Here is a 14349-nt window from a genome sequence, read left to right as displayed (position 1 = left end):
TATTAAATGTTAAAGAATTTTGACTTCGATGACTATCATATATGTCAGATATAATCCTCCTCCGCCTCCTCCAGAAGCTCGTAAGAGCTGATGAGCTAGATTTCATTTCACAGTGATCTGATAGAGTTAGCATTTTCACTTTGTTGGTTTCTTATTCTTTCATGCTAAGACTGTGTGAGTTTGTATTTTGTTCCATTGCAAACTAGTTATTTGACGTTGGGTAAATTTCTTAAACTCTTAAGCCTCAGTGCCTGGCAAATAATAGTAAGCTTTTAAATATTTGTTGAATTATTTTTTTAAAAAGTATTTTAAAAAAAAAATGATACAGAAAACCAGGAGCAATCTTACAGTCACTACTTCTGTTTCTGTGTACTGATTTTGCTTATTTTTTCCTTCAAATTTATTTTATAACCTTCTTCACACACACAAAATTTGCCATTTACTATCTATCTTTTAACTTTATGTATGACTTTATCTACCTAAATGGATTTTAGTCCGTGTTCAATTTCTTCCAGCATCTGACATTATGCTAGGTAAATTTTAAACACCTAGTAATTGTTGGGTTTCTTTAAAAACAACATTAGTTAAAAGGTTTATAAAGAATGTATGTCGTTGACAACATTCGACTTAGTGAACACTGTCTTCTACAATGCTCCTTTCACAGACAGAACTAGGCAAAATGATGTAATGTAAGTATGGATATATATTTTTTTTAACCCAAGGATTTAATTTTTTTGTAGTTTTACTAAAACTATATGTGTTTTGTTTCTGTTACTTGAAAATTCAAGTGTGCTTTATATTCTAGGTCCGGTTTATCACTAAAATATGGCATCCTAATATTAGTTCCGTCACAGGGGCTATTTGTTTGGATATCCTGAAAGATCAATGGTAAGAGATTTTGAATTCACCTTTTCCCTTCTCTTATATGAATTCCAAGACTATTTAGAATGTTAAATGTGTACTTGCCTCAAAACGTAAGCATATACTATACTTTCTATTTTAAAACTTTATGAAGACTCTTAAGTACATAAGAGAAGATAACATTATAATTGAAATTGGAATCTATATGTAGATGGTGATTATTAGGTAATGTCAGGTGGTAGCTTTACATGTTGACAAGTCTTGGGTTTCATTTATTTTGATAAATTTGACTTTTTGCTATCTCAGGAAGATATGTGTGAAAGACTAAAAAAATTGAAGTTTTGAAGTAATTTGGCTCTGACTTGCATGGGATATAGGGAACAAAAATGTTAAAAGTTGTGTTAATTGAGCATGATTAAGGTTCTAAGATTCTAAGAAGTACCTTTTAGGTGGTATCTTCATTTGCACAGTGATTTATGGTGCTTTCACATGTTTTGTCAGATTTTTATATCTTAGCAGCATCGTGTTTAGTATTGCGAGTTCTTAACTTTGTTACCATTAGGTTCAGATCCTGACTTGGCCGTTTACTCACCTGTGTTGTCTTGAGCAAATTACCTGGCCTTTGTCTCCTCATCTGAAAAAATGGGATTAATACCTATTTTATAGGGCTGTTGAGAAGATTAAATTAGTTGTTTTATGTATTTCTCTTAGACTAGAGCCTGGCATATTCTAAGTATATGGATTGGAAAACTAAGACAATAGATATAAAAGGTCATTGTAGTAGAAGAAAACAGTGATAAGTTATGTTATTAACTTATTTCTTAAGTTTGTTAAGAAAGGGAAAGAGTGGAACCTGAACAAGGTGAAACAGGAATAACAACATTTAGTGTATGGGTCATTTGGTTTATTTAGTAACTGGATAAACAGACGAGTCTCTGGTTTTGTTTTGTTTTTCCATGCTAACAGTGCATCTGAATAAAGCTTTTCCCTCAGTAGATCATCTCTTGAGACCTAGTTTCTTGATCTGTATGCCATAGTGTTAAACATTGAACAATGTGGAATATACCTGACTTTATCTTCTGTCATTCTTTTGATTTGTGACTTTTCCCAGTTTATTGAATTTGTATGCCTCAGTGTTTTTATCAGTAAAGTCATCTTGAAGACCTCTTACAGCTCTGTGGATCAGTGATACTAATGAACATTTGCAGTATTAGAGACATCTTACTTTTTTTTTTTTTTTAACTTGGTTTCCAGGATATCAGTTCTTCTGTTCTCCCCTTCCTTTACCCACTCCCAACTTCTCAGTTGGTTCCTCCCTCATCTTTTGGAGCTTTGCACCTGAGAATACCTCAGGGCTGTCTTGACCTCTGCTTCTTTCCATTTATACGCACTTTCTTGATGAGCTCATCTGATTTCATAGGTTCATTGTTTACATTCTAGCAGCCCACAAATTTATCTTCTCTGAACTCCAAACTCATATCCTGCTGCCAGTTTAATGTCTCTACTTGAATATGTGATGAACATCTCAAACTTAAATATTTGAAATGCTGAACTGTTTCCTCAATCCAAAACCCACTTTCCCCCCAACTAAATTTTGGCAACTACGTCCTTGCAGTTGTTCAGACTAAAACCTCATCATGATCTTGTTTCTTCTTTTTCTGTTACTCCTATACCTCATCTGCAAATCCTGTTGTTGAAACCTCCAGGATCTTATCTGCAGCTCACTACTGCTACCTCGGTCCAAGTCACATTACCTCTTGCCTGGATGATCATAGGAGCCTGCCCTACTCAGACTATTCTCAGCATCCAAAATGAAGCCCTCCCTACCCATCACCACCCCCAGCCTTGAAAACAATGAAAGCTCCAGACTAAAATTTTCCACTGTCTTCCCTATTTTGCTCAGAGTTAAGCTAGCAATACTGCCACTTCTGATTATCTTCCTGTGGGTAGTTGAAAGATTATAGTATATGTATAGGGAAAGAACTTGATTTTTTGTATCAGAACACTTTCTATCCCCATCTCCTATTCCCATCTCTTAAGTCAGGTGAAATAGCTGAATTTAGTCTTGTTTCATATCAATATAATTGAAATGATAAAAGATATCAGAGATACATTAAATAGGTGAGATTGGATATCCACGGGTTTGTCCCCACCACACCTCAGCTTTATTAAAGTATGACATTCAGTAAATATCTAAACGTGAATGTTTAGGGTAATTTGGGACAGTTCTGTTAGAAAAGTTTGTTAATCTTGGTCTTTTATTAATACATGTGGGTGGTGATTTACCTTTAATATTTAACAACTTACGTTAGTATGGTTTATTTCTTACTTCAAAACTTAACCCAATGTGCAGACTATTTTCTGATGTTTTTCCACTGACACCTCTTATGACTAAATGTGTCTGTTTACCTGTGGAAGAAAATGGCAAGACTTAAAAATTGCACTCATTGATACTGCCCTTCCAAAAGACACAGACATGGAAGAAAATGGTTTATAAGCTGTGCTCAGTATCATTAGTCATCAGGGAAATGCAAACTAAAATCACAATTAGATATTGCTACACTTTTGTAAATGGTTCTCATGCTTTGCAGGTAAGAATGTAGTTCAGCCACTCAACCAGCAGTATCTCCCAGAGCTAAGCATACACCTTTGATTTGGCCCAGCAGTTCTACTCCTAAGTACTTGTCCAAGCGAAATGAGTGCTTATTTACACCAAAAGACTTCTGCAAGAATATTCATAGCAGATTTATTCAAACTGCAAATAACCCAAATGTCTGTCAACAGGAGAATGGATGTATAATGGTATAATAATACAGTGGAACACTATGTAGCAGGAAAAAAAGCATATTTATACAAACAACATGGATGATTCTCATAGACATGTTGAGTGAAAAAATTGAACACAAAGGAGTACATACTCTGATTTCATTTTATTAAATTGAAGATAAGTCAAAACTAATTTTGGTGATAGAAGCTAGGACAGCGGTAGGGGTAGGTAAGGGTTGTGAATAAGAAGGACAAGAGTGAGGATTTTTGATCTAGATGGTGGTTACCATGAGTGTATACATGTATGAAAATTCATCTAGCTGTACAGCATTTTTACTTGCTTATTATACTTTAATAAAATATAACAAAAAGCTGCCTTCTCTTTAAGTAGCATTCAGTGTTTTGAATAAATATAGATTATTTATTAATGGTCTTCTGGAAGATCCTTAACAGGTAAGTTTGTCAACAGTGCAAACAGTTCACATGCTTATTCTACATAATAAAGGCCCCCCCTAGTCCATACGAACGTTTAGCCGTATTAACTGTGCTCAGATTTTGAGATCTGAATGAAATTAATTTACTAAAGATAGATTTATAAGGTACCCACTTATTTGTATCATCCATTAATTAAAATTAGCTAATGCATTTTGAAATTTTCATATTCCTGTTTGCCTATTAGGATTCATCTATGTTGTAACATTTGTCAGATTTTTCCTCCTTTTGAGGTCTGCATAATATTCCATTTCTGTATATACCAAATTTTGTTCATTTATCAGTTAATGGAAACTTAGGTTGCTTCTGCATTTTGGCTATTGTGAATAATGCTGTTATGAACATGGGTATGCAAATATCTGTTTGACTTACTGCTTTCAGTTATTTTAGGTGTATATCCATAAGTGAAACTGCTAGATCATATGGTAATTCTGTGTTTAATTGTTTTGAGGAATTGCCAGATTCCTCAAATAGTGGTTTTTAGCACTTAGTCCACTTTGCATTCCCACCAACAGTGCACAAGGATTCCAGTTACTCTACATCCTCACCAACAACTCTTAGGTTTTTTGATAGAGTAGCCATCCTAATGGATGTGAGGTGGTATCTTATTGTTGATTTACATTTCTCTGATGGTTAGTCATGTTAAGCATCTTTGCGTGTACTTACTGGCTACTTGTCTATCTTCTTTGGAGAAATGCTTGTTCAAGTCTGTTCTCTTTTTTTTTTCTTCTTTTTTCTTACATTTTTTATTGATTTATAATCATTTTACAATGTTGTGTCAAATTCCAGTATAGAGCACAATTTTTCAGTTATACATGAATATATATATATATATTCATTGTCACATTTTTTTCTCTGTGAGCTACCATAAGATCTTGTATATATTTCCCTGTGCTATACAGTATAATCTTGTTTATCTATTCTACAATTTTGAAATCCCATTCTGTGCCTTCCCCATTCTCATTTTTTAACCAGGTTTGTTTTTTGTTGTTGAGTTGCAGGAGTTCTTTATGTATTCCAGATATTAACTCCTTATCAGATACGTGATTTACAAATATTTTCTCCCCATTCTGTGAGTTACCTTCTATTGATTGTATCCTCTGCACAGGAAGTTTTTATTTTGAAGTTTTTTCCTTTACACAGAAGTTTTAAATGTTGATGTAGTTAGTTGTAGACTAATTTCTATGTTTTCTGTTTTGTTGCCTGTGCTTTTGACTGCTGTTTGATACCCAAGAAATCATTGCCAACTCCATTGTCCTGAAGTGTTCCCCCTGTATTTTCTTTTAAGAGTTTTTTTAAAAAATTTTTTTATTTAGTTATAGTCAGTTTACAATGTTGTGTCAATTTCTGGTGTAGAGCACAATTTTTGAGTCATATATGAATATACATATAATCTTTTTCAAGATTTTACAGGATCTTGAATATATTTCCCTGTGCTATACTGTATAAACTCATTTATCTATTCTATATATACCTGTCAGTATCTATAAATCTTGAACGTCCAGTCTGTCCCTCCCCCTCCCCCTGGCAACCACAAGTTTGTATTCTATGTCTGTGAGTCTGTTTCTGTTTTATATTTAAGTTCATTTGTCGTCTTTTTTTTTTTTTTTTTTTTGGATTCCACATATGAGTGATATATGGTATTTTTCTTTCTCTTTCTGGCTTACTTCACTTAGAATGACATTCTCCAGGGACATCCATGTTGCTGCAAATGGCGTTTTGTTGTCTTAAAGAGTTTTATAATAAGTTTTGGTCTTACTTTTAGATCTTTAATACATTTGGAGTTAATTTTTATGTATTGTTTAAGGGGCCAGATTCACTCTTTTGAGAGATCATTAAGTTTTTTAAAGAAAAATGTTGATTGGTTGAGATGTAAATTTATAAAACAATATATGTGATGTTGTTACGGTTTTGCTGAAATTTATAATGTTTAGATGGCTTTTATTTTACATATTTTCATGTTTTTATCACAAATTAAAATAATTATTATGAGTTTAATAATTGTTTTAATATGAAATACTTCCTTTGAGTGAAGATTTTTCTTCAATATTCAGATAAATTTCCTTGAAGGAAATAATTGTATTAATTTAAAATTATATGACTTACAGTTTTGTTTGAAGTGTTGTTAAGCATCATAACCAAATTTTCCTATTCCTGTAGCTTCTCTAAAAGGATGAATTGATCAATAAAAATTTTTACTCTGATAGCATTTTTTAACACAACTTTTTTAAATGGTTTACTGAGGTGTTATTGACCATGAACTGCACATATTAAAAATGCACAATTTGGTATGTTTGAACATACACATACATTCCATAAAACCATCACACAGTTAAGGTAGTGAACATAACCAACATAACCCAGAAGTTTCCTTGAGTCCCTTTGTAATTGCTCCTTCCTGCCCTTCCTGCTTCCCCATTCCTCAGCAATGCTGATCTTTCTGTCACTGAAGATTAGTTTGCGTTTTGTGAAGATTAATATAAATGACAATTCTGATGGCATTTTATATAGGGTACCACTTGTAGTGTAATTTTTCTCTTACAAAATATGGGCTTATGTGTGTGATACTGATTTTATTTTTATTGGTTTATTTTAATAGCCTTCCTCAATTAGCTTAAGCTATAATGCACTAATGCAGTATTTCTCAAACATTAGCTTGCATTAGAATCACTTGGAGTACCTGTTAAACCACCCCACAGTTTGTAATTCAGTAGGCGTGGAATGAGGCCAAGAATTTTCATTTCTTACAAGTTCCCAGGTGATGTTGATGCACTGGTTGAGGAAACCATACTTTGTAAGACACATTTCTTTCAGACATTTATTGTTGGTAATAACTTTTTCTAAGGATGGTGGTATCTAGGATCTAGGATGGTATATATATATATATATTACCATCCTTAGGAAAATTGAGAAAATAGTTACTCAGTAATTTTCTCTCTTCTGTAGTTAAAGTGAAGAACCCAATTGAAAAAAGACTGGTTTAGAATTACCGAACTTGTCTGTTAAAAATGAGCATGTTTAATAATCTTCAGCATTTAAAATAGTTCATTATTACGCTATTTCACTATTGTATCTATAAATATTTCTGTAGTAACTGGTCAAATAGTTTTTTGACAGAAATACTAAGGGTCCTTGTTAGGTAGATACCATTTTCTAGATAAATATTTGCTTTATAAACACATTTTGAAACATGAATTAAGTTACACATACTAAGCAAAAATCTTGCCCTGTTTCAGAATGTTATGGAATTATTTTAGGCTTTTTTTTTTTCCATTTTCTTTAAAAAAAATTTTTATTAAAAAATTTTATTGTAGTTGCTGTACAGTAATATATGAGTTACAGGGTATAATATAGTGAATTCACACTTTTCAAAGGTTATACTCCATATATAGTTATTGTAAAGTATTGGCTATATTTTCTAATGTACAATATATTACATCTTATTTTTGTACCTTTAACCTCCCTACCCCTACCCCTATATTGCCCCTCTCCGCTTCCCTTTCCCCACTCATATCCACTGTTTTGTTCCCTGTATCTGTGAGTGTGCTTCTTTTTTGTTATATTCACTAGTTACATTATTTAGACTCCACACAGTATCTTTCTTCTTTGACTTATTTTTCACTTAGCGTAATGCCCTCCAAATGATTTTAGGCTTTCTTCAAAGTAAAGGATATTTACTTGATGGTGTCTTGTTTTTAGAGTGCCACTGAAAGAAAGTTTCACATATTAGTTTATCGCTTTATTTTAACTTTATGTCTAGAGAAATGAATAGAAAGTAAGTCAATAGATAAAGCTGACCAGAAAGATATTGACAAAAATAAGAAAAAAGCTAAGCTAGTTAAGAATGATTTGAGTTGTCTTTTAAGGAATAGATTCTTTCATTGTAAAGAAAAAAATATGATAGGTGGATATAAATTATAAATTTTTATAACTTAATTATATGATTAAGATAAAAATTAGTAGTTTTTATGTTTTATTTAGAAAACATCCACTTTGTATATGTCGTGCATTATGTTCTTAACTGGGATTTCTTCCTATTCTGAATCTTAGGGCAGCAGCAATGACTCTCCGCACGGTATTATTGTCATTGCAAGCACTGCTGGCAGCTGCGGAACCAGATGATCCACAAGATGCAGTAGTAGCAAATCAGGTAAGGTAGCTGCTTTTGAAAGGCTTTCTTGTACTTACCCATGGGTCTCTACTTTAGTGGTTTGCAGTGATAGCACATGAGCATACTTCTGTCCAAACTAAATCTGGAAATGGTTTCCTTTCTTGCGGTAAGATTATTTTATCAGAAGTAATGATGAAAACCTAATTTAGTGATTTTTAACATACTAATTTAATTAGGTATATAGTAGATGCCTTTTTTCTAACATGTGAAAATTTCAAACACACAGTGTTTAAAGAATTATACATTGAGCACTCATGTAATCTACCTACTATCTAGATTCTACGATTAATGTTTTGCTACATGTGCTTTATCGTGTGTATCCATCTGTCTGTCTCTTAGTTCAGAGGTGATCCTTCCCTGATGATAATGTTAACCAGCTCCATTGTGGCACTGAAGTTAGGTATGGTGAAGGGTAATTAACAATGACCTTGTAATTGCTTAATGGATAAGTACTTTTCAGTTCTGATCTTTGATTTCCAAAAGGCAGAGGTCATCAAATTACAGCCAGATTGACTGTTTTTGTAAATAATATTTTATTGCAACATGGCCACACTCTTCTGTTTACAACTATAAGTGACAGTTAAATAATTATGACGGAGATTGTATGATCTGAAAGCCTGAAATAATAATTATCTGTTCCTTTAAGAAAATTTGCCAACCCTTACTCTAAGCCATTAGGATTTATTGAGCCTTGGTTTTTGTTTGTTTTTGAACCTAGAAATTTTTCCTTCTCTTGGCTTCTGAGATACTACCCTCTTCTCTCCCTATCTTTGTAGTTGTGGTTATTCCTTCTTAAGTCTAAGTCTTACAGTTATTTCCCTTCTTTCTTCTCCCTTTAAATATATTTCCTTGTTTTTATATTGCTTCTTTTACTTTCCATTATATACTGTCACTTGAATGATCAAATCCATGCTGATGTTACGCTGATGTATGTTGATAGGATGTTGAGGCTTGAACTTTCTCCTGAGCCTTTTTGAAACTGGATAGCTCTATATGAATGTTCCATGGATACCTTAGCACAGCATTCCCAAAACTGAATGCAGAATCTTAAACTTGGAACCTGTTCATCCTTCTGTAGTATAATCAACTTAGTTATATATCCAAGTCACAAACATGGAGTACTTTTCTGTGAAGTCTCCTTTTCTCTTGTATCCCAGTATTTCTCTGTCATAATACTTCACATATTTAAAAATATCTCATTTGACTGCTCTAATGGAGCTCCCTACCTCAGCTTCTTTCCCTCATCTTCTACACTGATAGTAGTTAACATAAGGTGCCCATCTTACTCCATGTTACTACTAAAAACCTATTAGTAGCTCTACTATCACCTACTTGGTAAGTCTGAATTGTTTAGTTTGAAGAGTTCCTTCATGATTTGAACTGTCTGCAAACCCAGCTTCAGCTCCTAAATTTCTGCTGTTCCTCACACTCTTGCTTTTCAAGATGGTGTTCATTCCTAGACGCCATTTCACCTCATCTGCCATGTTTTCTCAGCCTGAGAAAACTTTTCCTCTTAGAAACTTCTTTCTTTCCTTTGAAAAGCTGTTTACTCCTTGTTTTATGGATATTTTTGTTAATATGTTCTACTGTTATTTGTCTTAGAGTGCTTAGAATTATGGTTTAAGGTGTCACATGTATGTGCTTTCATTCGTTTTTGATAGTCAGAAGCATGGCTTGAGTCCCAGCTTTGATTTTCTGTTGAGTCTGAGCCTCAAAGGTTGAGTTTGGACTCAAGTTTCCTCTAGGTCCAGTCAGTAATTTGACTTATTTCCGTATTAATACTGGTTGAGACTAGATTTATCATTTTAATATATAATAATATTCAGTATGTATAAAATATCTTAAAAATAAACATTAAGGTGAATCGAACAGTTACTTTAACTTATACTTTGCTTTATTAAGTAATGATGATTCCAGAATATTTGAGAATAAATTACCTCTTTTCAATGCATATGGGAAGTCTTACCTTTTAAAAAGTACTCTGGTAAGTTCATAATTATCTCAAAACATGTGCTTTAAGTTAGAACTTTGCATATGAGGTTTTCTTAATTCACTGTACATTAATATAGTTCTAGCAAAACAGGAAAATCTAATTGTATTCTAACCTAAGCTATTGTTAATAATACAAATCTTGGTCACAATTACTAGTTAATTCCACATAATTTTAGAAGTTAGTAATTCTGTTTAGCTGTATAGTGTTTGCCAATGCAGTGTTTAGAAACATCTCTAATAACTCAATTCATTTAGTATTAGTTTTCTGCTACTTTGTTGAAATTGGAGATTAAAGTTGATAAATGTTATTTATCTTTGTTTTTCTTTTGTCAACACAACTTGTGAATCACAGTTTCACATTAAACAGTCATTTCTTGAGTGACATAATTTGCTTGCAATGGAAAATGAATATCACATTTTAAATATAGATCAGTTTTATTTTTTTTTAAATCAGGTTTTTAAGCAGTTAAGAGATGAGCTACTATACTGAGTATTATAACTGTATTGTCATGTCAATCAATTTTTCCCCCCATATAGTACAAACAAAATCCTGAAATGTTCAAACAGACAGCTCGACTTTGGGCACATGTGTATGCTGGAGCACCAGTTTCTAGTCCAGAATACACCAAAAAAATAGAAAACCTATGTGCTATGGGCTTTGATAGGGTAAGTACATGAAGGCATGTTTATTTTGATATATTCGTTAATTTTAAATTATTGCTGCAAATCCTTGGCTGACAGAAGTGGCTCAAAGATACTCTAAATCTGATTTTGATAAAGAAACTTCCTGTTATGAAAACTAGTGATTTTTCTTTTCCTTTTGCTGATTCCAGTCATTGGTTTTAGAAAATCTTTATGCACTGCAAGTTCAAGGCAGCTTAAAGAATGAGAAAGAAGATGTGATTTCTCAATATAAGGACAGTGAGTGATGGAGTATTTTGAAAATATTTCCTTGATTTGATTTTCTTGTCCCCTTTTCTTTTCTACAGAATGCAGTAATAGTGGCCTTGTCTTCAAAATCATGGGATGTAGAGACTGCAACAGAATTGCTTCTGAGTAACTGAGACAGAGAGAGCTGCTGATAGTCAAGCTTGCCCCTTCTTGAGGAGCATCAACATCTGTTATTTTTAGGATTCTGCATAGATTTCTTTTAAACTGGCATTCTTGCCTAATGATGTTATCTAGGCACCATTGGAGACTGAAAAAAACAAAACAAAAAACAAACCCTGCTCTGTAAATAAAGCTAATTAAACGTCTGTGTAAATTTAAAAAGGGGAAATACTTTAATTTTTTTTCTTAATAGTGTAAAAACTCTTTGAGCTAAGCTAAAACCATGGAAAAAACATGCTACTTTAGTGTTTAGCGGTGTACCAAGACTAGCAAGAGTTTGCTTCAGGATTTTGTTGAATAATTAAGATAATATTTTGAGTGTGTCAGGGCCATTCAAATTGTTGGTGTTGCATCACAGCTACCTTAACTGTTTTTAACATGGATCCTCTGTGCCTGTGAATTTACTTGCATGCTTGTACTTGACTTCTTAGGATGGGTAGCTGAAAAGACCACCATTTTAAGCATTTGAGAATTCTTAAATATGAGATTTATCCAGAATTGAAGATGGTGACCTATTCAGAGCCTTCTTGTCCTTGTCAATAGACTGGGACACCATATCTATTTTTCCCCTCTTACCACACACAGCTAATAATCTTAATAGTAAATTTCTCTATATTTGGTGGGGGAAATGTGCTGAGGGACAGTATCCTTTGCTCCATTTTTAGGTCCTCCATTTGGAATGTTTTGTCACAGTTCTTCACTCTTTAAAATTTCCTATATAAGTAAGTAATAATGTAAAATTGGAGCTGCCATTTTCGTTTCTTTTGCAAAAACAGTAAATACTTGATGTTGCAGTATTCCCAGATTTAATGAAAGTACCCAACTTAGTTTTTCAGTGAATTTAACATCTTTCTATTTTTACACTGATGAAATTTTTCTTTTAGAACTTGCAAAGATGAAAACTATTTGCAGGTTTTTTTAGCCTAATTTTGGCTTTATAGAGACTGATTTATCGGATACTTTAAAAGTCACTCTTGCTTGCATTTCCCCCTATTAACACATGAAAGCTGTGTTGGTGTTTTACTGTACATACTTCAGATGCACATAGGAATAGAAGTGTGTTATAAATCTAGCTTTCTTTATGATGTTTCTGATAATAAGAGAATTGAAAACTTTACCTTCTCTTGTATATAGTCAGACTTTCTATACGTATTAAAGTTACATTTCATTCTAAGTTCAAAAGTTTGAAAATTATTAGTTTTGCAAGCTCAAACACTAATGTGACCATTTTATGAAGGGTGAAATGGATTTGTGTAGGCAGTTCTATACATAGAAACACAGTTCTTACTAAATATTCAGGACCAATGCAAAATAACAAAAATGTAATGAAATCAGAATGAATTAAAGTAAGGCTGTATATTGAAAGTCATATTATAGTTTGCTTTCTTCAAGTGTTACTTATCCTAAATTATAGTCATTAAGTGTTTGGAAAATAATTTTGAACCATAAATTCAACATAATTTCATTTGACTTCTCAATAATCTTAGAAGCAATAAAAGAACCATTATTAAATATATTGTAATGTTAAGATGTGAAGGTTCTTCCAAAAACTTGTAAGCCTTTCCTAATCAGTAGTAAACTCTTGTAGTTGATATTATTGCATACTAAACACAAGTTGCCATGTTTTTTTTCCCCTATGTGTTTGCTTAAGTATAAATTTCTTCACATAATTACCTTTAGTTGTAGTTCAGTTACTTTCTAAAGATGCCAAAGGAAACCAGATTTTTCTTTATTTATTTTAAATAGCTAAAACCATGTACTTCTCTTTATATTTTTGAAGTTAAGGTTGGAATTGTGTGAAAACGTGGACAGTTTTTTTCATTGTTAGAATTCTTTTTTTTTTTTAGTGGAGAGCAGCTTGGTAATAGTAATATTTGGATTATTTTAAATATCAAACACTACCCAGTTTACTATTTGCCTATATTATCAGGGTATATTTAATTGTCCTGTGGTTTGACAAAGGAGAGAGAGAACTCAGATTACTAAAGATCAAGCGTTACGTACTTTGCTATTGGAGGCAGCTGTACCTTGCCTGTGACTCTTTTATTCGCGTTAGCCCCTTAGGGTATACTTCATTCAACATCCCTAGTGCCCAGGAAATTGAAAAGTACAATATTTGGTATGAGAAATTCTCCAAAAATGGATTGTTTATTTCAGAAATTTACCTCATTTACATTTCGTGTAATAATCTCTTTCCTTTCTGGCACTTTTCCCACTGTGGTCTTCTTCTTCTTTTTTTTTTTTTTTTTTCTTTTCCTGTTGTTTATTTGTTTGTTTTCCTATTTTTCTACCGGTAGACTTATTTCCCCAAACATAGAAATAATGGCAATTGCTTTTTTCCTCTGGTCTTACATATGTTTGGAAAAAAAGACACTAAAAGTGCAGCTCTCGGGAAAAGGCACCCTGGTGGAAATTATTTTTATAATTCTCAATGTTTTGTTTCTCAAAAATTATGGTTAAAATATATGTGTGTGTGTGTATATATATATATATGTAACTACACACACACACACACACACACACACACACACACACACACACACACACAGAGTTATAACCCATTTAGGGCAGGCAGATTTGCTAGAAGTCACTGATACTCCAATAGGTTTTTATTGTAATCAGGTCTGTTCCCTGAGTATGTGCCTGACTTTTAAAAGAAAAAATAATCAGTTGTGTAGTATTTCAGTACAGAGTACTGAATGAATGAGCAATTTGTGACCCAAATAAGTATACAGTAAGAGATATATAAATATTTGAGGAACTTGGTACTAAATTAGATGCTCTGTGTTGGTTCCCCCAAATGTTTAGAGTTGTGACTATGGTTTACTTAAAACACATAACACGTTCAAGAATATGTATCTATGTGTTTGGATTCAGAATATTTTGCTTTTGGGGAGAGTAATCTATGAAAGTAAGGCTGATTTTTTTCTTTTTGTGGAAATATTTCACATTTGTAA

The 14349-nt window shown here is 32.7% G+C and overlaps 1 protein-coding gene across 1 annotated transcript in view; it reads left to right on the top strand.

Annotated features, from left to right (window-relative positions):
* Positions 1 to 11554, top strand: part of UBE2K (ubiquitin conjugating enzyme E2 K) — a 52383-nt gene extending 40829 nt beyond the window's left edge. Inside the window, exons 4-7 of the mRNA XM_010962654.3 lie at positions 806 to 888; positions 8170 to 8269; positions 10820 to 10948; positions 11272 to 11554. Coding sequence (XP_010960956.1) covers positions 806 to 888; positions 8170 to 8269; positions 10820 to 10948; positions 11272 to 11346 — 387 coding nt within the window. The 3' untranslated portion in view covers positions 11347 to 11554. The remainder of the gene's footprint in view (positions 1 to 805; positions 889 to 8169; positions 8270 to 10819; positions 10949 to 11271) is intronic.
* The last annotated feature ends 2795 nt before the right edge of the window (positions 11555 to 14349 follow it).

Source organism: Camelus bactrianus, chromosome 2 (assembly GCF_048773025.1).
Source record: "Camelus bactrianus isolate YW-2024 breed Bactrian camel chromosome 2, ASM4877302v1, whole genome shotgun sequence".
Taxonomy (NCBI): Eukaryota; Metazoa; Chordata; class Mammalia; order Artiodactyla; family Camelidae; genus Camelus; species Camelus bactrianus.
Note: the sequence above shows the minus strand (reverse complement) of the source record. Positions and strands in the feature narration are given on the sequence as shown.